This window comes from Arvicanthis niloticus, chromosome 1, assembly GCF_011762505.2.
Source record: "Arvicanthis niloticus isolate mArvNil1 chromosome 1, mArvNil1.pat.X, whole genome shotgun sequence".
Taxonomy (NCBI): domain Eukaryota; kingdom Metazoa; phylum Chordata; class Mammalia; order Rodentia; family Muridae; genus Arvicanthis; species Arvicanthis niloticus.
Genome location: NC_047658.1, coordinates 110,813,104 through 110,839,278, shown reverse-complemented (window position 1 = coordinate 110,839,278; position 26,175 = coordinate 110,813,104). Strand labels below are relative to the sequence as shown.

Here is a 26,175-nt window from a genome sequence, read left to right as displayed (position 1 = left end):
TCACTTGGCCACACACGGGGTGATAATGCAGCCAGAGGCCAGCACTCAAGCCTTAGTCAGAGCAGGACCCCAGCCATCTCTCACGTACTACATTGGATCTCTGTGAGAGAGCAAGATCAAGTGTTCTAGAAGCATCCACAAAGCCAGCCACAAGATTCCTGGGTGCTCATGGCATCTGAGATAGCTGGAAATTTATCTGTCCTCAGCCACCATGCTTTCCCCTTGGTGTCTTAGAGACACCAGCCCACTCCCACTGCAGGACAGTGCTACTACACCCATCTCAGGGTGAGGAAGCACAGTGCAGGCTTCCTCTGCTACTCTGCTACCAGGAGAAAAAGCCAAGATATCACATTGTCATCTGAGCTACCAGAGGGCTGCCTCCTGTCTGCTCTCCCAGGCAGTGAGGTATGGCTATGCAGCCTGGGCCCCGGGGACCTGTAGACTCCCAGGCTTGTGCCTGGGAAGGCCTGTGTGCTTTTCCAGGGGTGACCAGCAAGGTTGGAAGTCGTGATCACACAACCCATTTCACCGCTCACTCTGCCTGGCTGCCTCTGTCTCTATTCTCACTTCAGCTGCCCTGGGCTGGTATATGTGTGGTAGTTGTCCATGGTGATTTTTCTCACCATGGGGCACTAGGGCAAAAAGCCCTACATCTCTAAGCCCATGTGGCTGGTAGGGTGGATCCAAGGTTAAGGCCTCCTCATTTGATTTGAGAAAGATCTCATGTAGCTCAGGCTGGTCTCAAACTCGTGGTCTTTCTGCCTCCCTTGTCCATAGTGCTGGGCTTACAGGCACACAACACCACACCTAGATGAGGCTGCTAACTTTCAGCAATCTCCCGGAACCATAAACAGTAGCTCAAAAGAACAATAGCTTTGTTCTGGGGGCTGGTCCTCTGTGATTAGAGTTAGCAAGGCCAGGTTCTATCTGTAGGCAGCTGGGGATAGCCCTGCTTCTGGAGGTCCCAATAGTCTCTACCATTCCCTAACCTTCCTCCTCTTCTCATAAGGACACCAGTCAATGGTTCCTTTAGGGTACATCTATCCTGTTGTGACCTTGTCTTGGCTGCATCAGTAAAGACCTTATTTCTAAAAGTGGTTTAGTTCATGGTCTCTGGGTAAACAAATATTTGCGGGGGCAGGGCTACTCTTCAGCTCAGGGCAGCTGGGAAGAGCAAGTCCTTTTTTCATTCTAGACTGCCTCCCTGGAGTGTACTCTCTTCCAGGTAGGCAGCCCTCCCAGAGAGCCCCGACAGCCACACTCAGCCACCATGTGCTCACACTGCCCCAAGCCATGCATGGCAGGAGCTAGTGTGCCAAGTGAGTGAACGTACCAAGGTACCATGGGGCTCTGCAAGATAAGGTGAGGGACAAGGCCATGGGAACAGGGTACCCCCAGTCCCTTCTCCTTGGCTGTGACCACTGGTTCCTTTGGCATCTGCCTCCATGCCCACACCTACCCCCTGCTGTAGCCCCAGATTGGGGCATTTCTTCTCAACTGTTTTTTTCTGCTGCTCACATGGAAGGCATTTTCCACTGTCCGAGACTCATCTATCTCTGAGTGGATTCACCTCATGCTGGCTAAAAAAAAAAAAAAAAAAAAAAAAATATTCGTCTCCAGCTATTGCAGCATTTCAGTGGGAGGAGCCCTCGGACAGAGACTTGACTTCCCAGATCCCATCTTCTTGACAATCAGCCTTTCTTTACCAGCTCTGGTGGGGCACCCTGAACCTTGGGAGCCCACAGCAGTGGCATGCCTCATCTGACAGGCTAGAGTTGGATTTGGCTTTTGATAGGGGTGGGGTGCTCATATAGTAATATAAATATAGGACTCCTGGAAAAAGGGCAGGTTTTGGCTGGATATCAGCCATACCCTAGGCATGGGGAAGACCCTAGAGGGCATGCTGGAGTGACCTGTGCTGCCCAGTGGTAAAGGCATGGGTTGCTGTAAAGATGGTTGCTAGTCTTGAGTTGTCCATGCTGACAGCTCCAAGGGTACCGGCTCTGCCCTGAGGCTGATCTGCTGGACTCAGGCATTCCTGATCCCCGTGTCAGCATCTAGGATGCTAGGTCCACGCCAGACCTCAGCAATCATTAGGGACCTCCCCAGCCTAATTAGGGATCATCTCAGCCTTGGGGAATGATGTTTTAGGATTGTACTTACGGGTCACAGGTTGTGTTTGGCTCAGTGTTGGGAAGCCATGAGCAGTCAGGGGTATACATCTGTAATGGGGTGCTTTTGAGGAAGGCAGGGCTCTGCCTGGTTACTCATGAGACTTGTGTCATGCCCTCTCCCCTCTCATGAGAGCCTGGTGACAGACAGCCAAAAGGCCCACACTGTTCCCTCCTCCCCAGTGTGAGGGGAGCTGAAGAGGAACAGAGCCTGGGATCCCCTTGCCTGTATGCCAGTCTGTTCAGTGGCCGGGCAGTACACATGCATGTCTCTGACCAGCCCCACAGAAGAGTGAGCGCACCTGCAGCCAGGCAGGCACAGCAGGAGTCATCCAGGATTCTGGCCGCTTTGTCAGTGTGTTGATGTGGACACAGACTGGGGGACTTACAAATAGGTCAAGGGGTCACAGACGGAAGCCAAGCAGACTAGACAGACCAGAACAGGGTACATCCCAGGGTGGGGCTCTTGGGTATGATTACCCAGATAGGGAAGACGACACAAGGCTCACAGCACACTCTGGACTTTTACACGATGGTCACGAGGGGGTTTCTCTTCTACTGGGCAAGAGTATGGGGACAGACGCTTCCCTTACCCTTCTTCTTCCGGACTGAGGCTTGCAAACAGAAAGGGAAGTGTGTGAGCCACCCACGGTGGCACCCTCCCATAGTGGCCCGAACCCAGGGTCTTACTCAACTCAGAGGTCATGGGAGACAGACAGGGGGAACAGCACTGAGACCACTGGGACTGAGAGGCAGGGGTCCAGAGTGGCCCCACAACTTGTCCTTGGTTTCTCTTTTGTTCTTGCTCTGCCTTCTTTGTGGTGGTGATGAGGCTTGCTTTCTTACTTTGCTCCCTGCATCTCACCAGCACTCCACAGGTGGAACAGGAGGGCAGGGCTGCCTTAAAAAGGAACTGGAGGCCCTGAGAGCTGGAGGCCCCAAGAGCTGAAGACAGGCCCTGGTTAATGAACTCCTAGGACACATGGTAGCAGCCCTTCAGTAGGGCAGGCTGGCCTTGGCCCATCATAAGTAGGGCAAACATAGTTATGGGAACACAATTAGAATGTTCCCAGTGGAATGTTTGAAGGGATATGATAGGGTCAGGGGCATGGCTGGAAGGAAAGGTACTTCAGTTTCTGGGTAGAGAAGCGTTCCTGTATCAGGGTACCCTCTTCTAGAAGTCTGACAATTTGAGGCAAGCTTCAGATTCCCAGAAACCAGCAAGAAAGGACAATGTTTGACATGAGCAAGGAGCCAGGGGCTGCTCCATGCTGGTGGGGACATGTGGGTTTCCCACACAATACTGTTGGTTGTTAGTGACATCCTGGCAGGACACCACTAAGAGCTCTAGCTTTACATCTGAGCGGTTGCTTCTGTGCCCAGGAGCCCACCCTCAACAGACGTTCATGGGGCCAGTGTTTCCTCTCACAATCTCTGGCTCAGAGTCACTGTCTTTGCAGAAGTCCCCTGGCTACCTGGTGGCACCTGGGTGACACAAAGGACGTGGCTCTTAGTCGCATCAAAGTCATCCCCTTTCTTAATGGTTCCAATGGCTGACGATCCCCCTGAAGCATCTACCTCCAAAGGGACAAATGGCCAGGTCTATTTAATGAGGATCTTTTAGAGTGCGGTGTGTGCTGAGATTCTCTGAAGAGTCCATGAGGGCAGGGCCTTTGGTGGTTGGAGCAAGCTAGAGGCCAGGCTGAGGTGGGGTCAGTGAGGGTGCCCGAGGCAGCAGGGATGCTGCTGCGGGGCCAGCGGGGCTGCTTACCTTTGTCCACTAGTGAGAGGCCCAAAAAGTCAAAACAAAACAATGTTAGATAAGCAGAAAGTGAAACAGCCCCATTCCTGTAGACCCCACCTTGGTCTCCACTAGAGATGCCAAGCCAAGCATGGAGCTGTAGGGCGTGCAGGGGCAGGGCACGGACAAGCCAGCTAGCAGGAGGCCATGCATTGGCTGAGGGCAGCAGGGCGAGGTAGCCTTACCGAGTTCCTCCAACTCCGCTGTCATGGACTTGGAACGCAGGGTGAGTGCCGTGGTTGGAGCCCGCTTTGGAGGTGGGGGAGCTTGATGGATAGGCAGAGCAGGCATGAGAATTACCACAAGCCCCCCACCCCATCCTGTACCCCATCCCATACCCTTAACTTTTGGCATAGGAAGACTCCGAGAGGCAGAGGCTTTCCAATCTGCGTTTTGTGGGCGAAGCTGATGGGTGGTTAGGGGTCGGGTTGTCACAGTTGGGCTGCCATGATGGGCAGCAGCTCTGGGTTCTCAGGTTCTCAGGTGCTCTGGGCTGGGAGGGGACCTCAGACTCAGTTCTGTCTGTGTGAATCTGACTGTGACATGGTGGTGAAATAGGTGGCTTAGCTACTACCTGCCAGATTGTCAGGGCAGGGACACAGGCTTGCTTCACTGGAGTTGTGGAAAGAGCCCTGTTGGTGTCCAGGAAATGTCATCTCTGTACCCTCTCACTGGTCTCAGCTCTTTCCAGCCCTTTCTTCTGGACAGCCCTGCTACTGAGTGGCCCTTGCTACAGGCATCTCAACACCCTCTCCTAGCTGTCCCTGGTCCCTTGACAGAGCTGCTTTTGGGACAGCTGGCTAGAAGCTTTATCCCCCACATCTGCCCTACCAATAGGGCAGGGGCATCTGTTCTGTACTTGGTACCTGTTCACTGGCCCAGCTCTGGCCTCCCTTAGCAGAATGGTGACTCAAGCTCAGTGTCATGGCCTTGGACACAAATGTAAGCGATACACTGTTGCCTTGGCTCTCAGCTGAAAAGAATCCTGTTCTCCTCCCATGGCATCCACACCCCCACCCCCCCTCTTGCAGAGTAACTTGAGGGACACACACCTTTCTTTCTGGCCGTATCATCAGGGTCTAGATTCCTGGTCACCGTGACGACCTTAAGGACGAGGTGATTCCCTCCCTGGCGGATCATGTTCACCACCTGCCTGTGGCCCACCTTGACGACATTTTCATTGTTAACCTGCAGGGAGAGAGGCATGGCAGGTCAGTAACATGTGAGAGGAGGCAGAGGTAATGAGGTACATGCTGCTGCCACCCTACAGGAGACCAGGGGGGACTTTGGTCTCTATGGATGAAGATTTGCTTTGGGGAGGTCAGCATGTGTGCCGCTGCAGCAGGGGCTGCCACACTGTGAGGGGTGAGATGCCTCATCCAGTAACCTCTGCCAGGACCCATGGGTCCCACCTAACAGAATTCTCAGGAGTTTCCCAGGAGACTCCCAGGACTGGATGCAGGAGCAGCTCTCCCCTTTTACAGTGAGGTGGAAACCTGGCCCCTCGTTGCTTCTCCTATGCTTTGGCTCACTGCCTCTAGGCTTTCTCTTTTATTCCACACAGAGGCAGAGAAGCTTGACTTTCCAAGGTGTTAAGAAAGATGAGGCTTCTGCCCTGGCACTGCAGGAAGAGGGAAAACTGTCCCAGTGCTCCTGGGATTGTGGTGATACACGCTTCGATCCCAACACTGCTGCTGTGCGCACAACCCCAGGTTCAGAAAACCTGGTTTTTCAGAATCAGGTGCTCTCTTCCCATCTCCAAGGAAGAAGCAGACACAGAATTGAGCAGAGGCGGGGCATCACCTCGACTCTTTGCCAAGAGCTCTTGGACCTCCTTGAGCAGAAACCTCCAGGCCTTGTCCCCAAAGCCAGAGTCTTGAGGATGGGCAGGTTCATGCCCATCCCAGCACTGTGTCCTCCAATCAAGATCACCAGGGGCCCCATCTCTACACAGTGACATGGGTGGGTGTGTAGAAGCCCCAGGCAAGACCCTGAGCTCTGTTATTGGAGTTCTGGAAGGGGACAGAATGGACCTCTGCCATATTTCTGCTGTCAGAGTATCATTCATGGGATATCTATGCAATCAATTCTGAATCTAGCCCTGGGCTGGGCTTTTAGGGTTCATCCTTTTGATCATAGCCACGATTGACACCAAGCCTTGACCTGTGCCCACACTCTGTAAATGGGTAAGTTATGAAAGGGACTGCTGCCAGCCCTTCTTGAGCTGAAGGAGATACACTGAGAGGGTGCAGCTTGCAGGCAGCTGACTGTCTTCCCATGGGGTCCACTGAACCCCAAGTGTGTGCTTACAGGATAGACATGGATGGGAGAGCTGATGTGGGTACTGAGAGCTCTCCACCCACTTTGGGCCAAAGTTGGGAAAAGTCAGAAGACAGGGCACTAAACAGCTGGAGCCTGAAGCACATAGCTCTGGTGACACACAGTTGTCATTAGACACATGATGTCAAGGCACAGAAACTAAATACCGAGTCTCCCAAAGCAGCTGAGCTGGCCTGAGGCTACAGGAGTGGATGATGGCTTCACTGGCTGTTCAGGGGTTCAGTAAGCTTGCCAGCCCAGCAGTCACAACTGTCACAGCACAGACATCATGGCACAGACATTACCCTAGAGGTGACTGGGGCCTTTAGGACTTATATTATGTCCTTGTCTCATTGCTGTGACAAACACCTGACTCCGGCAGCTTAAGGAGAGGGCTTATTTGGCTCCCAATTACTGAGGGCACAGTCCATCATGGTGCATAAAACTTGGCAATACTTGGCTGCAGGAGTGCGAGGCAGCTGGTTACGTGGTTACAGTGTATCCACAATCAGGAACACAATCAGGAAGCAGAGAGAGATGAATGAGGCTGCTGGTTACATTGTATCCATGGGGGGTGGGGGGGGCGTGCACGCACACACACACACACACAGAGAAGGGGGGTGGGGGGAACGTTGGTGTTCAGCTTCCACGCTCCGTTTTATTCAGTCCAGGGGTTCCATCAAGGATGACTCATAAATTGATGGCTGCTTCCTACAAAGGGTATTAGGGTCTGTTCCCCTCTGAGGGACCATCAGGGACACAACAGTCTGCAAGCTAGGATAGCCAATGCCTTCCTCTCAGTGTCCTAGCCCCCAAAGCAAGAAGAAAATAACCCTGCCTCCCCCCACTGTGCACTTTATTACAGAACAGAAACTGAACAGCCTTGGACAGAAACCAGTGACCAGCCATGCTGTGCCGCTCAGCCTGGAGTTGGGTTACCTAACACCCTTCATTTGAGGCCCTTAAGAGTCAGTGTTCTGCCTGCCTCCTCTCAGTTACACACAGGCCTAGGTGGAGAAGGCAGCATCTCTGCCAGCAGCTTCCCTGGGAGAGACTCGTGATGGCTGAAGGGAAGCTAGGAGGTAGGGAAGGAGCTACAGACACCAAGTCCTGCAGAGGTGACAGAGTAGCTCTGATACAGCCTGCAAAGGCCAGTGCTGCTATGGAGGGAACAGAGAGAGAAGGGGACACTGGGAAATGCTATCTAGAGAAGGAACAGGCCTTGTGGGCTGGTCCTGCAGCTTCACCTTCCTGCTTTGCAATGGTGTTATGAGTGCTTGGGCAACTTAGGGCCAGCTGAAACCTTGGCACTGGTTAAGTGACTAGACATCCTGATAACCATTAACTGTCCATAAACAGCCATAGGGGGCGTGGCCTTGTGGTCTTCTCTCTCTAGTAATCCTTAAAGGTCTATACATTCTTGAAGATGGGCCATGAACCCCTCTCCTCTCCCATGACAGAAAGGGAATGACAGAAAGGGAATGGTTCCAGTCTTGTTCAGGTAATCACAGCTGCCCACAGGTCCAGAGAGCAAGAATATGCCATGCCCAGAAAACAGTGTTACTTCACTGGGGCATTCTAGGGACACTGGAATGTGGACCTCTGAGGAGAGTCTCTTTCCTAGGAGCTGTCTTTCCAGGTTCCTTCCTTTACTGCCATTGGACTCTGTTCTCCCCGAGGCTTCAGGGCACTGTGTCTCTTCCCTTTCCCACACTGGGGACAAGAGAGCCTTCCGGTAGAAACAGGGCAGGTGTGTCCACGCTGCTGTCATTCTCCACACTGTTGGATGTGCCATGTACAGAGTCCCCATCCCTGGCTGTGCTGCAGAGTCCCAGAGCCTGCCCCACACCCCCGACCTCTCCTTGCAGGGGAAGATGACACACAGCCCATCTCCCAGACAGAAAGGCTGGCTTTTCCAGCTGTGGGGACACCTGACATTGGAGCTATGGGTTTTGCTGTTTGTCCTGCTGGGCTTCCATCTTGCCTTGGCATGTGTTTCCCCACAATGCCCCATTTCTCCCTTCGGAATGGTAATGTATATTCTGGGCCAGTACATGTTGGAAGTATGTAATTTGCCTTTTTGATTTTACAGGGGGTTGCAGTTAAGAGATCACTTTGAGTCTCAGAAGAGGTTTCAGACTTTTAAAACAGTGTTGAGTTTGTGAAGCTGGATTATATAAATGCATTTTGTATTATGGTATGGCCATGATATTGGGGCTAGGGAGTGAAATGTTGTGGTTTGAGTGAGAAATGTCCTTCAGAGACTTGAGTATTTGAACACTTGGTCCTGAGTTGGTGTTACAACCTGGGAAGGATTAAGTGGTGAGGCCTTGCTAAAGGAAGCATGTCGCTGGGACTGAGCTTTGAGACTAGCAGCCCTCATGCCACTTCCTGTTTGCTGCCCGCTTTGTGCTTGCTGTTAAGGATGTAAGCTCTTAGCTTTCATTCCTGCCACTATGCCAGCTGCTGGCGGCCATGTTTTCCGCCATGATGGCCTCTTAACTCTTGGGTACAGTAAGCGGAATAAACTCCCCCACAGCTTGCTTTTGATTATGACATGTTACCATGAAAAATAGCTGACATAGCAGTGCCCACAATGGGGGCACGCTGACCTGGTGCCCCACTGCTGTGGTCTTTATCCTTCCTCTTCTCCCTCGCTGCAACCATAGGGGACTCCAACACTTCCTGATTGGCAGGAAGTGTTGTTTTTTAAAGTCTTGTTTTTTAAAAGCTGATCCAGTTACCCTTAAGGAAGCATTGGGCCTTTCCAAATATCCTTACACACAGCCATGAACCTATGGGTTGTGGATAAACCAGGCTAAATGGGATTTCGTTGTTTTGTGATCCTATATGGTCCTTCATAATGAATTTGGGTCTTCAATCTGGGTGTTCCTTAAATGTTGGAGTTTTGTGGGGAAAAGCGGACAGAGGAAGCTTCCTGCTTAGTGCCTGTTCTCACCCAAGACCTTTAACCAATTCTGTCCATGTCATCGACTCTCTTGACTGTCTATTGTGAACTATACTTCGAGCTCTCATCTGTGGAAGAGCCACTATGGAAAGGATGACTGGAGTTCCACAGCAGGAACCTCCTTTCCTTCAGCCCTCCTGCTGTGCTTTCAGCTCTGACTCTCGGGATACATTTACATCACATTTAACTAGACCAACATTCACTGTTCTTCTCCGCTGTGCAATAATCCTCCCATACTTAAACCATATACTCTGATTTGGTTACTTTATCATCTCATGTATGGTTTTCCTCCCCAGAGCAGAATAATTTTGTTGTTGTTTTTTTATCGGTTTAATTTTCTGTATACTTAACAGAAATTCAAAACCAAACACTTTCCTAATTCTGAGACTCTCTTTTCACTGTCTTTATTCAGATCCATGAGGTTTTAACTTTGTCCTGAATAACTGTCACCTGGGATTTTCTTGGTTTGTTTTTGACATTGGGTCTCACTATGTAGCCCTGGCTGGCCTGGAACTCACTATACAGCTTGGGCTAAACTTGAACTATGGGTGACCCTCTTGCCTCTGCTTCTTATGTGCTGGAATTTCAAGTATGTGCTACTACTTCTGGCTTTTCCTGAGGGCTTCTGATTGGCACTGTATAGTCAAGACTGTTTTCCAGGCTAGTCTGAAGTCCCCATGCCACCATCCCTGGGTGTCCTCTGATACTTATGTTGGATGACTTGAATCTCAGACTTTTGTTGTGTGAATTTTTTTTTTTTTTTTTTTTGGTTTAAAATGTCTTTTTTTGTGGGGGGGATGAAAGGACAGTAGAGTTTCCTAACAGCTATTTTGAGATTATTTTTGATACAATGGCCTATGACCCTCAAATGTAATCAGTAGTTTAGCTGGGTATAAAACCCAAAGATGGAGGGTATGGTAAAGTAAGTCCCTTATTCTAACTCTTCTTCAGATAACAGCTATGAGGACTAGACAGCCACAATCCCTACTCAAACCAGAATGAAAGCAGAGAAGGCAGTGTTAGAGTACAAACAGAGGCAGGTGGGCTTTGGATAAGGAGCTGAGACAGTGCCCTCTGTGGGTCACCTGCAGCCCTGATAGAAAACTGCAGCCACACCAGCTTAGGAAACTATAGGGCAGAGCTCAGGGTGGCTATGGGTGCTAAAACAAGACAGAGTCCCAGCAGGAAGGAGAGAAGGGGCAGCTGCCTGTCCTCTGATCTTGGGCTGACTGTGTGAAATGTATGTGCGACAGAACCTCAGAGCAAACTGCCAAAAGGACAGAAAGAACTGGGATGGAATTGTGAGCTTCGGCTGCTACAAGCCACACAGAGTGGGACCTCGGAGTCTAATCAAGCTGGCAGTCAGCTCCACAGAAAATGAATCTTCATCCTGGAACTGTAACAAAGTCCAAAGGTGCCACACCCCAACTGTCATAACATTCAGGGAACAATTCAAACCCACTTGAGAAACACAGATGACCTGGCATTGGAAGTGTCACACAGGGGTGTCAACACAGTTCTTACAGTGCTACCCTGGGTGGGCTTGGCAGCAGAGTAGAGATGATAAAGCAGTGAGTCAGAAAAAGACAGAGTTTAAAAAATGAGCAGAGACTTAAGAATGCACAGGGAATCAGCCAATGCTTAATGGAAAGGTAATGTAGGGTTTGGAAAGAGAGGAGACTAGAATCAGAGATGAGAAAGACGCTAAAACACACACACACACACACACACACACACACACACTCACACACTCACACACACACACACTCACACACACACTCACACACACACACACTCACACATACTCACACACACTCACACACACTCACACACACATACATACTCACACACACTCACACACTCACTCACACACACTCACACACACTCACACACACACATACTCACACACACTCACACACACACACTCACACACACTCACACACACACACTCACACACACTCACACACACTCACACACGGTTTGGTGAAGGATATAAAGCCACAGATTCAAGAAATAGGCACATTACACAGCCAGACCCTGGAAGTGGAAGGCAATGGATACCTTAAGCCAGAGAAGAGGGAAGCTTCAAAGGACTTCATGTCAGAAGTCCTGCAGGCCAGAAGTCAGGGGACAATGTTTCCAAAACTCGAAGGACTTTGAAGGCATTAGTTAGAGAATGAAGGTTGGCTGAGGAACGGACTCTTCTGCTGTCCACACAACTGTGTGTCCCCTGAGGCAAAACTAACAGTAGTGGGGGGCTGTCTAGGATTGTGCAGATTTAGACGTAGGGACACAAAAGAATGGAATACAAAATATAAAAAGTTTGTGTCACATCTGTACTACCAACTCCAAGTCTACCCTGACCACTCAGGTGTGCCCATGACCTGAGCCATGTAGAATGCGGAGAGGGACAGCTAAAGCCCGTTGGCAAACTGAAACAGAGTCCAAGAACAGATAAGCCACAATACGGAAGAAAGGGGAGACGAGATGAAAGGAGCAGAGAAACAGAAAGCAAAGCCACAGATCCAGACTAAATGTCAGGAATGACTTAAATGTTAGCAGGAGAAAACTCCAATTAACAAGCAGGCCTAGCCAGACAAGGCAGCATACACCCTTAATCTCAGCACACAGAAGTCCCAGGCCTGTCTCAAAAACAAACAAACAAACAAACAAACAACAACAACATAAAATACCAGAGATATAAAAATGGATTAAAAAGAAAGATCTAAAATGCTATTCACAGAGTTTCTTTTAAAAAGGGCTTATTTTATTTTTTAATTGTGTGTATATTGCAGGGATTGGGAGTAGGATCTGAAGCCCAATGTACATGCATTGACTACAAATTCCAGAAGAGGGTGCCACATCTCCTGGACTTGGCGGAACATAGTTGTGTGCTGCCTGACAAGGATGCTGGAAACCCAACTTAGATCCTCTGGAAGAGCAGCAGGTGCTTTTAAATACGGAGCCATCTCTCTAGACAGTCCATGTATCTTCAGTGTGAAGCTACTAAGGGGTAGTGGGAAAGTCAGTGTAAGGGTGGAGGCTCCATCAGTATCCACAAGCCAGCCTTCTCCAAGCAGCAGCATGGTGCTCTGTTCAGAACCTGTCAAATAGACCACTACACGACCCAGGAACTCTCCACCAAGGTATATGCCCAGGAATAGTAAAGGCAGCTGAGTGCACATGAAGCCTGTGCACAGAGGTTCCTGGTGGGCAGGAGGATCATAGGTGTGAGATTGCTTCTTTGGGCAACATCGTGTTCTACAATCTTATTGTGCTAATTGGTTGCACAACTGAAATTTAAAATCCAGTGGGTTGTACACGGTATAGGATCAAGGCTTATACTATATGGATTCTACCTCTAAGTTTTGTTAATAGGCCTGGAGAGGTGGCTGAGGGTTAAAAGCACTGGCTGCTCTACAGAGGACTCTGGGTTGTTTCCCATACCGCACCGGTAATTTAACCCATCTGTAACTTCAGTTCCAGAGGATCTGATGCCCTCTTCTGGCCTCTATGGGCACTGCATGCACAGTGTGTACAGACGTACATGCAAAACACCATACACATGAAATAAAATAAAATTTAAAAACGAAAGAAAAAGCATTATGGGAAGTAAAGAGGGAAGCTATCAAGGAAGTGATAAACATGTGTTGAATATCAAAGACCACACATGTGTAAACATGTGTAAACTTTGGCATAAATACAGACAGAGCTCAGCAACCCACAGACAGAGCAGGAAATGCCAACTCCCCCTGCCCGCACCCCAACCCCAATCCTTTTCTCTAAAGCTGAGACAGAAGCCTGACAGAAGCAGCATAAGAGAGGAAGCATTTATCTTGGCTGTGGTTTAGGGTTATAGTCCACCGCGGCAGGGAAGGCCTGGCTGCAGAAGCATGAGGCAGCTGGTCACACTGCATCTGCTGTTAGGAAGCAGAGGGAGATGAACATTGCTACTCAGCTCACTTTCTGCTTTCTATTCAGTCTAGGACCCCAGCCCAGGGGCTGGCACTGAAAACAGAGGTTGGGCTTCCTGCTCCTGGTAACTCAATCTAGATAATCCTTTAAAGATGTCGCCAGAGTGCTCCTGAGTGATTCCAGCCCAAGTTGACAATATTAACCATCACACACCCCTTTTTCAAACTGACAGGACAGCTAGACGAATCAATAAAGATGACAAGCGATCTGGAGGGTGCTGAAGGCTGGCTTTCATTTATTCCAGATGTGAAGCCTGCTACAGAGGGACGGAGAGATATGGCGTGTGTGTGTGTGTGTGTGTGTGTGTGTGTGTGTGTGTATGCATATAGAGGCCAGGGGACAACTCCTGTTATGCACCAGGAATGATCACTTAATTTGGGGGGTTGGGATCTTTCATTGGCTTGGAACTCACCAAGCATGCTGGACTGGCTGGTCAGTGAGCCCCAGGGGTGAGCCTGGCTCTGCCTTTCATCCATGAGATTACAATCATTCACCACCTTATTCAGCTTATTTATTTATTTAGAGACATGGTCTCACTTTGTGTTCCTGGCTGGTCTCAAACTCACTGAGATCTGCCTGCTTCTGCCTGAGGACTGTTGGAGTTAAAGGCATGCTCCACCATGTCCAGCATTCATTCCATGTTTTTTGGGGGTGGTTTCGAGGGTTATACTCAGCTTCCTGTGCTAACAATGCAAGTGCTTCTCTGACCAAGCCATCTCCCGAGTCCCACTCTGCTGTTTTACTCCTGTGTGACATTCTCTGAGTTCCTTCCGTCCACATCCTGAGCTTCACGGGTGTCTGGTGTGTCTGGTGTGTGGAGTATGACTGTTTTCACCTCTCGTTCATCAAAGAACTCCAGGTGTTCAGGTGGAAAAGTTTTCCCATGATTTGTTAATCGTCTCCTGCCTGTGTCTTTGCTCAGGGAAGGCTGGGCTGCGTCTTCTCCATCCCCCCTCCATCTTGTACCGTTTCTTCTGTTCTCAAAGGTTCTCTCCGATGTCATCTTCTAGTCCATCCATCAAAACACTCACATCTGCTATCATGTTTTTAAAATTTTCTAGAACTCTTATTTTGTTCTCTGAATGTTCCCTTTCAGAAGGGCGTTTTGTTCTTACTTCAAGGAGGCGGCATCTTCTTTGATCTCGCCGAGCACACGAATCACAGATTTGTTTAATAGTCGTCTCCCTGTACAGCGACCCCTCCCATTTTGTTTTGTTTTGTTTTGTTTGTTTTTTGAGACAAGGTTTCTCTGTGTAGCCCTGGCTGTCCTGGAATTCACTCTGTAGACCAGGCTGGCCTTGAACTCAGAAATTTGCCTGCTTCTGCCTCCCAAGTCCTGGGATTAAAGGTGTGTGCCACCACTGCCCGGCCCTCCCATTTTTTTTTTTTTTTAATGGAATGTGTTTTTAACTCTTTATTAACTTTATTTATTTTGTGACTGTTTATGTGAGTGCGTGTGCCACAGTGGACATTGTGGAGAGGTCAGAGGACAGCTTGTAGGAGTCAGTGCTCTTCTGTGCTGTGGCTCTTAGGGACAGAACTTGAGTCATCAGGTTTGGTGGCAATCACCTTTAGCCACTGAGCCATCTCGCCAGCCCATCCCTTTTGGAGTGTGTTTGTTTTGGGCTTTGTCTTTGTTAATACTTTTTACACCAAATACCCTGGCTTCCAGATAGGCATCCCAAACTCAGGAGAGGCTTCTAACAGGGTTACTTTTAGCCTGACCCATTGTAAGTGAATGCTGGGAAACTGACCTAAAATTTACCCGGAGAGGTTACGGATCAAATTAGCAAATGGGACACAGGAGCAGGACAAAGCCTGGAGCTAAGATGTCTGGACTTGGAGATGCACTATCCAGCAGCTGAACTCAGGACAGCAGGGTGCCAGTGGGAGAACTGATAACAGGTCAGCAGAACATAACACATATCCCAGAATAGACCCCATAGTTTGGTGAACTGATCTTTTGACAAAGGCTCACTGGCAAGGCCGTGGAGAAAGAGCAAGCTTTCCCACAGTCTGCTGAACAATCAGACACCCACGTGCAGAGAATGAACACTGACACAGACCTTAAACCTTTAGAAATTAACCCAAAATGGATCACAGTTCTAAATATAACACTCCATGCTATACCACTAGTGGAAGATAATGCTAGAGAAAATCCAGGTGACCTTGAGTCTCCAAATGCAGCACCCACAGCAGGATCTAGGAAGGAGTTGTGGGCATGGTGGGTTGCATCAAGCAGAAGGTTTGCACATAGAAAGATCCACCGTTAAGAATAAAAGTGCCATAGATGGGAGAAGAAAGTCTGTGCAAAATACACATCAGATAAATGCTGGTGTTTAAAAAGCCAAAGAACTTTCAACAGTAAGGAAGCAAACAGCTAAATTAGAGGCGGGCGTGCTCTCTGCTCAGGTAACCACCAACAAAGGCAGACACAGGGCTACTAAGTAGTCAAAGGCCGGCTCCATGCATGTGTAGCCAAACACCAACAAGAAGTGTGTCAAGGGAGGAAGGAAGGGCTTATCATGGCTCATGTTGGCAGGGAAGGCACGAGGGCAGGAGGGGCTAGGTGTGCACGCTGGCTTCCATCTCTGCAGACTAGGAAGCAGGGCAGGAAGCAGAGTTATTCTCAAGGTCTACCAACCAGTAGTCCACTATCTTCTGCTTGGCCTCACGACCTCACTGTTCTAATCTCCTTTCTATGACTGTTATAAAACACCTCAATTAAAAGCAACTTGAGGAAGAAAGGGTTTATTTGGCTTAGACATCCAGGTCACAGTCCAGCATTGTGGGAAACCCAGGGAAGGAAACTGGAGGCAAGAACTATGGAGGGTGCTGCTTGCTAGCTTGCTCACTCACAGGCCCATGCTCAGCTGGCTTTCTTATACAGTCCAGGGCCATAAGCCTAGGGAATGGCACCACCCACAATAGTGAAGGCCCTTCTATATCAATCGAGGCTGTTTTCTCAGATGACTTTAGACTGTGTCAAGTTGACAAAGGTAACTAGGACACATATTCTCCCCAAACAGCACCACCAGCCAGAAACCAAAAAAAATGAGAAAAACTCTCCTCAGCGGAACCTGAACAATGTGGTACTAAGAGGATGTAGATTCACAGGATGGGGCACCGTCATGGACCCGTTAAGACAACCTCATGCAAACACTGTGCCCTGAGGAGCCACATCCTGTCCATGGTCCAGCCTCTGTGTTTTATTAATTCATTGATTTTACCCAGTGTATTTTGATCATACTCGCCTGACTCATCCCCTCACTCTATCCTTTCCACCCTCTCCCAACTTTATCTCCTCTTTTTTTAAAAAACAAAAAATTGTTTTTTTTTATAACCCACAAGTCCGATTTGTACTGTCCTATGTGTGGCACTGTCCACTGGTGTGTGACCCACCTTCCAGGGGTCACATCCTTAAAGAAAACTGACTCTCCCTTCCTCTCCCAGATGCTGCCATGACCTGTCAGGTAGGGGTGGGGGCTCATAGTCCCCAGCCTGGCAATTTCTTATATAATGGAACATATTCTCATTGTATAACCCAGCCACCCGTTGTCTTGGTATTTACCCAAGGAAGCTAGAAACTCAGGTCCACACAAACACGTGAATATGAATATTTCTAGAAATGTTAGACTTAATTGCTAAGACTCAGAAGCAATTATGTTTATCCTTTGGTAGGCTAGTGGATGAGCAAATTCTTGGTGGCACCGCTACACAAACATTACTCAATAACTGAAAAAGGAATGAGCCATCAAGCCACAAAAAATAGGGAAATCTTAATTATGTGAAAAATCTTAATCTTAGTGAAAAGGCTGCACCCTGGATCCAAGTTCAAGACTACAGAACACCACAGAGATAGCACTAGCCATCAGTGGTTCTAGGATGTGGGGAGAGCAGGTGGAACCCAGTGGACTTTCTGCCTGATGAGACCATCTGTGTGGTACTGTGATGGTAGACAACTGTTGGCCCACATAGCTCAGAACCTACAGAATGTATAGCGCAGAGAGGATGCCCCATTACTAACACACACTTTGTCAGCAGTCACATAACAGATCCCAACCAGCAGAAATGAGGGGGGTGGCTGTCACATGACCAACAGGTCATAACCAATTAAAAGTGGGGAGGAGATCTAGGGCTTTGCAGTTTTCATTCTTTTTTTTTTTTTTTTTTTAAAGTTCAGACTTTAAAATTGCATGTGTGAAGGTCAGGGGACAGCCTGCAGAGGTTGGTGTTCTCCTTCTACAGAGTCCAGGGTTGGGACGCAGGTCAGTTTTGGCAGTAAGCGCCTTTGCCCACTGAGCCATTTCCCTGGCCTTCCCTCCCCCCCAAGCAAAACTAATTATAAAATAAAATGTCTGTAGAGGTATGTCTGTAGAGGTATGTGCACATGAGTACAGTTGCCCATGACAGCTAGAATACCTGGCCAGATACCCTGGAACTGGAGTTTGAGACAGTTGTGAGCCATACGATATATGTGCTTGGAACTGAATCCAGGTCTTCTGTAAGAGCAGGAAGTGATCTTACTCTTAACCACTGAGCCATTTCTCCAGTCCTGTTTGGAACAGTTTTTAGAGAAACTTCCTGGGATGGCAAGATGGCTCAGTGGATCAAGGTGTTTGCTTGCTTGGCCTGATGTTCAGAGTTCAGAGCCCAGGACCCACATGGTAGAAGGAGAGACCCAACTCCTGCAAGTTGTACACACACACACACACACACACACACAAACTAAGAGAGAGAAGAAGAGAAGGAGAGGGGAATATGAGTACTTCTTAACTCTGACCCATCTGGGGACCTTGCAAAGAGAAGCATGGGGGTAACTGTGTAGTCTTTTGTTTTGTTTTGTTTATTATTTCCAGTTCACGATCTGGTTCCATCCTCATAACAAACTCAGAGAGATTGGGTTTTTATTGTTGTTTTAAAGCATCAGATAAGTTTGCAATCATTGTCCTCTGTAAACAAGCCTTCTGTTTCAGACTAGCATTAGGCTGCTAGGAACACAGTGGAGACAGTTGAGGGCGTTTCCACGTGCTCCCACCTCCTCCCCTGTTCCCGAGTCTTGCAGGAGCGTGGTGTTTTCTCGCAATTCACGAGCTAGTATGCACACATGATTATTCAACACGACCACGGAGTGCTCGGTTTTAATTTCTATCCAGTGTCTGTCTACTGGCTCAGGACCCTTCTGTTAAAACTGGGATGGGTTCCTCTCCTTCTCCCCACTTCCTCCCTCCCCTCTCTCTTTCTCTAGACAAGGTCTCATGTAGCTCAGGCTGGCCTCAAGCTTTCTATGTACCCAAGAACGTCCTTGAATGTCTGATTCTCTTGCCTTGCTTGAGTCTCTCTTGAGTCCCATCCTTGGCAACTTTAGGATCAAATACCTCCTTTTGGGAGATCTTTTTGTTAAAAAGGAGAAAGGAGACTGGGGGTGGGGTAGGAATACAGTTTAATCGGTAGTGAATCTGTACACTACCCTATTGTGCATACCCTCTATGCATAATGCCCTAGGTTTGATCCCCGGAACTTTATAAACCAGTCACGCTGAAACACACCTGTCATCCCAGCACTTGTGGAGACAGGAGGATTAGGAGTTCAATGTCATTCTTGGCCATGTGGCCAATTTCAGGCCAACCTGTGCTACAGAAGACCCTGTCTTTAAAAAACAACAAAAAACGAGGTACCGTGGTACCTGCCTTTAATATCAGGACTTGGGAAACAGAGGCAGGTGGATCTCTGTGAGTTTGTGGCCAACATGGTCTGTTTAGCAAATTTCAGGCTAGGTGGAGCAACACAGTGAGACCTTGTCTCAAAACAGGAGCAAGAACAGAAGGGAGAAAGGAGCAAGTGTCCTTGTCCCTGTGTGAGCCCTTGTGCATCCCCTCCCCACCTTGGATGAGGGCAGCAGGCTGGCCACACCTTCCTTGCCCTGGAGTCAGTGGCACAGCTGCCTAGAGAAATGTCTGTGCACGGCAGCTACACTCTGGTCCCCACTAGAGGATCTGGTGGTGATCTCAGCCCTCTGCTCTCACAAACAGCTGAAGCGGGCAGTCCGGTTTCTCCATGCTCTTGCCGCCTGCCTGATATGCGTTGTTGTGAAATACTGATGGAGCCCTGAGTGAATGAATACTGTTGACATGTGCACAGCCATGTCTAGGATGCTGATACCTCAGATCCATCGGTATGGCAATGCCTTTCCTGGGCCAGGGTCAGGGTATTGGCAAAGCCTTCATCTGGTCTGCATATAGATGTTGACAGTGTGTGCAAAAGCCAGCAGCACAGCTGGTCCCTGTATTCCTCCCACCTGAGACTAACCCTATAAGACCATCCACCGAGACAGGCTAACCCCTCCTCCTGTGCTGTTCATAACACACATCCTGAGTTTCTGGGCTGTTTAGTAGGTGCCCTCATCAGAGCAAGCTCAGCCCATGATCCAATATTTTCAGTATGTTCATCTATTGTTTCTTCAGGTTCTACCATTTCTCCATGCCTGAATTCTAGGATCAACTGTGCAGGACATGGCACACTGGTCTAGGTGGGGATGCTGGAGCTCCTGCTCTGTCTTCCCACCATCCCCCAGGTTTTAGGCACCAGACTCTCTGCTTGGGGACTTCATTCTGCAAAGCTTACTCTTGGCCCACTTGGCTGTCCCCTCTCCACATACTCCTATGAAGTGACCCAGCATCTGGCTCCCAGGGACTGTTAGTCCATGTAGTGGCATCCAGAGTCAAGTGTGGACCATCTGTTTCTGTACTCCAAGTCTCCTCCTTAAAGATGCCTTTTCTGCTGTCTGAGCGGATTCCAGCAGGCCAGTCTGGATGCATGGCTCTAAGTCATTAGATTTACCATATTTCTCACAGACACTTTCTCCCCTCTGACTCATTTATTCTTGCAAAGATGCAGAGAGGACAGCATTCCAAAGGTACAAGAAGGCACTAACCGGGCAGTTTCCTGGTGGCCTGGGGGTTGCTACCCTCTCCAGCCACTGAGGAGTTTTGAAATCAGTTGAATATGCAAAGGCTAACACCATTCTGGTTTATTAAAACCTGATCTTATTCCTTCTATTCACCGGAAATCTCTCTGAGAGTCTCCACGCAACCCCTCATATCCCACTAAAGTCTCCAAGACCCTCCATGCCTGGTCATGACACTCAGGCTGCTTTCCCAGTCTCAGCCCTGGACACGCCCAGCCCAATGACTGGCTGGTATAGGTTGCTCACAAATGTGCTCTAAAAACTGCCTCCCGCCTGCTCCATCATCTACCCAGAGTGGGTGTTAGTCCCTTAGCCCTGTAGAGAGCACAAAGAATGCAGGAGCAGAGTGAAGCCTCCTCTGCCCCCCATTTCCCTGCTCACTGCTATGGGGGTGGGGCAGGCTCAGGAGTTTTTATCAGAGAGCTAGGGATTTTGGCTTTTTCTTTGGGTCCAAAATGCCCCCAGAGCAACAGCTCCTCTCTTAGCAACCATTGTTGCCCCTAGAAACGTGCTGCTGGGAGTCGTGGCCATCCATCTTCACCTAATACCTCCCTCTGGTATGCCTTTAAGCAGCTTTCCCCACATGCTGTCAGGCTGTGTCGGAGCAATGGCTGCCTTGTCAAACCTTAGCTGCCTTCGTTCCTGGTTTCTATTGCTGCTATAATCACCGCCGTTATTCCCATCACTATCACCACCACCACCATCATCATTTTATTATTGCTGCAGTACTGGAGGGGACGGAACCCAGGGCCCTGCACTGTTAGACAAGAGCTATACCCTAGCATGCCTCTTTTTCACTTTTGATTTTGAGATCAGGTCTCACTAATTTCCCTTGGTTGTCCTTGACCTCACTCTAGAGTCTAGGCCAGCCTTGAACTTACAATCCTCTTGCCCAAGTCTCTTGAGTAGCTGGGATGCCAGGCCTGCCTGACCCACCAAGCTCAGCTCATCCTAAATTATCCCTCTGTCTCACTGGTCTACACCCTTCCTTTGCTAAAGCCTTCCCATAACCTCTGACAATGGTGGAGCTGCCTAGCTGGGGATGAGCTATGTGTGGATCAGGACCCTGAGGGGCTTTGTCTCTTCTCCCAGTGAGCTCTGGTATCTCAGTCCAAAGGAGTGGAAACATGTCTAGTGGGGATGATGTTGTACAGCCAGGGTGATGTCACTCTACAGCACCCTTTGTTCTTTCACTGGCCAAAACAGAGCCATTCCCATCGCCCCAACTTAGTAAGGCCACTGAGTGCCAGGTTCAAGGCCCAGGTATGGCCGAACAGGTGGACTGCTACAGGGACCTGACTAGCCCTTCAACATAGAGTCCACATGAGCTGAGGACAGATGAACTGTCCACAGCAGCCAACCCAGCTGTCTCCAGAGTCAGGTCACATCTGCTGCTGTGCATTTACAGCCCTTGGTGGGCTGACCATCATCTGTACAGTGGACCAGTCTGAAGTCTTGGGCCTTGGAGCTGACCAGACCTCTCTAAGGGCTGTGAAGACCTTATGGCAGAGTGTGCATTTGGCAAGCTCCTGACCATCGGGTGTGAGCCAACTGCTCGCTCCTTGCAAATCACAAGGTCACAGCTGCACACCAGCTGCTGAGGGCTGTGGCCACTCTCTCCAGTAAACAAACCTCATCAGGTGCAGAGGCTGCTGCTGTCTTGGGTTTAGGATTATCCCCACCTCTCTCTGAAATCCTCAGCATCCTCACACCGGAAAGGTAGATGGGGAGTGGCAGGCACAGTGGTCCTGCTTCTCCATGATACATGTCTGTCCTTGTGCTCGCCCCAGGCTGCAGGACTTCCTCTGCTCTACTCTCCAGGCACAAGAAGGATGATCCACATCTTAGGTGCTACCTTCAACCCCTTGTATGTACAATGGGGAAAATTGCTGCTTCAGTCCCAGGGTCTGAAGGGACCCTGTGGGTACCTAATGACACAGTCCCATGAAATCTTGCTAGCTCATTGCTTGTCAGATTCACACTGTCACTGACCATAACATCATCCATGTGGTGGAGCAGTGTGAGTCTTGTGCAGTAGGGCTGATCGCTGACCTCTGCCTGCACAGAACTTGCCTAGCATGGAAGATGCTCTGGGTCCCACCCCCCTGTACTACACAAAGAATAATCAAGGCTTAGGGAACATCTCAGAAGAGGGAGAAGAAAGATTGTGTGTGTGTGTGTGTTCGCACATGTGCGTGCATGTGTGTGTTTGAGAGAGAGAGAGAGAGAGAGAGAGAGAGAGAGAGAGAGAGAGAGAGAACACTAGGATGCCTGCTGTTAGCATCTTATAGATGTAACGGAGAATGCTGTAACCATGAAATCTCAACCATGTGGATACCTAAACAAGACCTGCATAACAAAACACCAGTTGACATATCAGGTGGATAGGGAAATTTCACAAGGCCCCACTCCTAGATGAAGAGCTACAGGCAACCAATTTTTAGTGAGGGAGAGAAAAGCCCTTGATAGGTTGTCTAATCCTTCATGGTCAGCCCTAAAAACATATACAAACGAGCAACACTGAATAGGCTCAATAGTTGTGTGTGTATAAAACAATTATCATTATAGAAGAAGAGGTTGGGAGAGGGAGTGGGGGACAGGAGTAGTTAGAGGGGGACAGGGAAGGGCAGGAATGATGTAAATACAGTCAGTACTCATGTATGAAATTCTCAAAAAATTAAATAATAAAAAAAGAAATTCACTGTGCAGAACTGGTGACTCACATAGTGTGGCAAATGTCTACCTCTTCCCTTGAAAGGAGGAAGATCTGTTTCTGCTCCTCCCATGACTTCACACACATACCTGTTCCTGAGCTCAAGAGCGTGTGCATGGTACTCACAGGCCTGTCTGGAATGTGGAAGCAATGAAGGGCACACTGGAGCATTGTCTAAGGTGCATTCCCATTGTCAGTCTGATGGATCTGCAAACCCCCAGGAGACACACCCTTGAGCATGCCTAGGAGCACATTTCCAGAGAGGTGTGACTGGGGACGGAAGATCCACCATGAATGTGGGCTGAAACACCCTGTGAGCTGGGGTCTTGTGCCCACATGCCTTCTTCCTTCTGTCTCTCTGGAGAATTTACTTTTCTGACTAAGGACCAACTAATCCCCCTGGATGACAGATCTAGGCACAGCTTGCTCATTTGGTCACTTGTTTTGTGCTGATAGGCTGGTGCCCTCTCTCAGCCTGCTGCACCATTTATCTTTCCACCTCGTAGCTCCCTAATCCTAACCTCAGCACTGAGGCTGGCCAGGCAGGCAGACATACCATCATGCACCTGGGCTGCAGCCCTACCAGAGGGGCAATGTAACCTGTCCAGGTCCTCCACCATCTGTGAGAATCAGGGATTGCTGGATGGAAGTTTATGTGGTAACAGGTATTTTCAGAAGCATATTAGCCCCACAAGGCATAGCCCCTATCCTGTGTGAGCGCCATGTCCTTCTGGTCACTGCCAGGTAGAGCTGCCCTGTTATATCATGCTGGTTGTTCACTGTGCAAATGTGCAGTGTGTGTGTGTATGTGCAGTGTGTGTGTGTGTACATGTACATATGGACTTGGGCTGTTACTATGCTTGGGGTCCTAGCCCTGATATGGTCTCTGTGAGGGCAGGCAGAACTATGTTGGACCAGCAGAAATGAGGATAGTCCATCCAGGTGGCCAGGCTACCAGCTTGACAGATGGGAAGGATTTGGGCTGGAACTGAATGCTCCAGGAGAGAATACTAACTGAGGTCACCACCCCTGGGACTGAACCAGGAGCCATCCAAGTCCTTCCTGCCTCCCTGTCCACACTGAAATGACTTAAGAGAAGGCAGGTACTGGGGGAGGGTATACGGGTGTGAGTGGGTGTAGGGGTGGGTATGGGCCTCACAGTAAGGGGTGGTACTCACAGCAAAGGGAGCCTCCCACAAGACACTCAGTCTTCCTCCATCGCCTGCCATTCCTCCCCACTGTTGTCTCCATTCATTCATCACTGGTCTGTCCATCCCTTCCTGCTTCCATCTCCCATCCACCTATTCTTCTTCTCATGGTCCATCCATGTCTGTTAGCTGACTTTGAGATTGAAGCTAGCCACATGTGATGTGTGGCCCTGTCTTTGAGGGAAGCACTCTTGAGAAAGATGAAGATCCAAGGAGCTCAGGCTAGCCTACAGACAGGCTTTGGAGAATCCTAAGTTGTTTGGGGAGTGTGACAAGCACAAGCAGACAGCTAGGTTCAGGTAAACCATGAGAGGACAAGGGGACTGTCCAGGGCTATAAGGATGTGGGTAGAGTAGAATAGAAACAGCTCACACTCTGCAGGTGTTCATATGACTACTGGGTCACACAGATGCCTCTAGTACCAGGCACAGGCCACTAGTAGGGTCTGTCCCGATTGTCCAACCAGTGATCTCAGTCCAAGCCATCATCCAGCCAAGCCCATTGCCTGCTGGAGGCACTGGCCCTGAGGCCCTTCTCCCAGCCTCTGTCTAATACAGGCCAAGCCTCGCCTGTATGTTGGAAATGTCTGTAAAGTCAGGCTTGGCTTGTCATTCTTTGCTTTATTAAAGTTTAAGTGTGTTGGATTGAGCAGGAGAAGGCTTTGGTCTAAAATAAACCCAAGTTGTGTCAGCATGTGGACTGGCTCTAGAGGCTGGAAGTTGGCTCTACAGCAGCTGAGGGGCAGCTGCACAGCCCACGGGCTGTCACCAGAGGGTCAAGAGCTGTTCTCAGGAGCTGAGCCACCCCCTCCTGAGGGCCTGCTGGTGCCTTTCTTAGTGGTGGTGGCCCAGGCCACAGCATGTAAGCCCTTTATCCAGGATACAGGCATGGCATGGACTGGGCCCCTAGGGACTGTGGTGCATATAGCTGGAAGGGGAGTAAATCATGGGGCTGGAGGGCTGGGCAGAATGGGCTCAACTCCCTTTTCTTGGAGTTCCAAAGGGCCAGGATTCTAGGGCCATGGTTCCAAACTGCTTGCATCTAGGAGTTACTAAAGCAGAAACTGCCAGGGGCCCAATGGACATCAGTCCTCAGATTCCCCAAGCTTGGAGCCATCTTGATGTTTGAGTAGAGATGCACTAAGTATCTGTGTGACTCAGAAACGGGGGGTGGGGGGGGGCTCAGCTCCTGAGGACAATTCTTGACCTGGTGGGCTACACAGCTACTCCTCTTGGGTAGACCTGGATAGACCAGCCTCACCCACAACTAACTAACTAACTAACTAACTAACTAACTCCCCCCCCCCCCGTGTGTGTAGGCCAGAGGTCTTGTTGGTGTTGTCCCTCAGAAGTAGTTTCGAAACAGTCTCTCACTGGCCTGAAACTCACCAACTAGACTAGGCTGACTGGCTAGTAAGCTCCAGGGATCCACCTGTCTCTGCCTTTGTTGCACTGGGTTACAAGCCTGCAGTGCCATGCTCTGCTTTATATGTGGGTACCTAAGACTGAGCTCAGGTTCTCATGCTTGCAAAGCAAACACTTTACAGGCAGCATCTCAGCTCTCTAGAGGTCCTGTAATGAAACACCTTCTATGTGGGCTTCATGCTGGGAGGGCAGGTGAGAGACTGCCATTCGCCAGACTGTTCTCACAGCTGGACACTACAGGGAACAGGGCCACCCCATGCACTCCACCATCTGGCTTGAGTCTAGAAAACTTGGGGCAGGAGCCCAATAGATAGCCAATGGTGGGGTGGGCTGGGGATTAGAAAGCCTCTTTCTTGGAATTGTGGTCTGAAGGTGCCCAAGTCAGGTGTTAACTCTGGGTTCCAATGGCCTTTCATGGGAATCCACATAGAGTCTCCCCTTGGAGTGAACAGCACTTTCTTAGGCTGTGTCTTCACGCCACCTCTGTGATGATGTGGCTGTCTATTGACAGGAAAATAGAGAGTTCCTACCGTCTACACTATGACCTGGAACCCTTATCTCAGAACCACCAGAGGAGAGACCTTGGAAGCAGATGTCACCAGGGTTGTCCTCCCTGAGAACCTGTCGGA

General features: G+C 49.5%; 1 protein-coding gene across 23 annotated transcripts in view; it reads right to left on the bottom strand.

Moving 5' to 3' along the window:
• Positions 1–26,175, bottom strand: part of Shank2 (SH3 and multiple ankyrin repeat domains 2) — a 441,204-nt gene that overhangs the window by 25,004 nt on the left and 390,025 nt on the right. For 15 of the 23 annotated variants that reach the window (XM_076914200.1, XM_076914168.1, XM_076914223.1 and 12 more), the window contains 4 exons: positions 5,025–5,160; positions 4,159–4,238; positions 3,943–3,964; positions 2,765–2,785 (listed from right to left, as the gene is read on the bottom strand). In XM_076914200.1, the coding sequence (XP_076770315.1) occupies positions 2,765–2,785; positions 3,943–3,964; positions 4,159–4,238; positions 5,025–5,160 (259 nt within the window). Of the gene's footprint in view, positions 1–2,764; positions 2,786–3,942; positions 3,965–4,157; positions 4,239–5,024; positions 5,161–26,175 lie in introns of all 23 variants that reach the window. The other 8 variants (XM_076914245.1, XM_076914257.1, XM_076914264.1 and 5 more) reach the window with 2 other exon arrangements.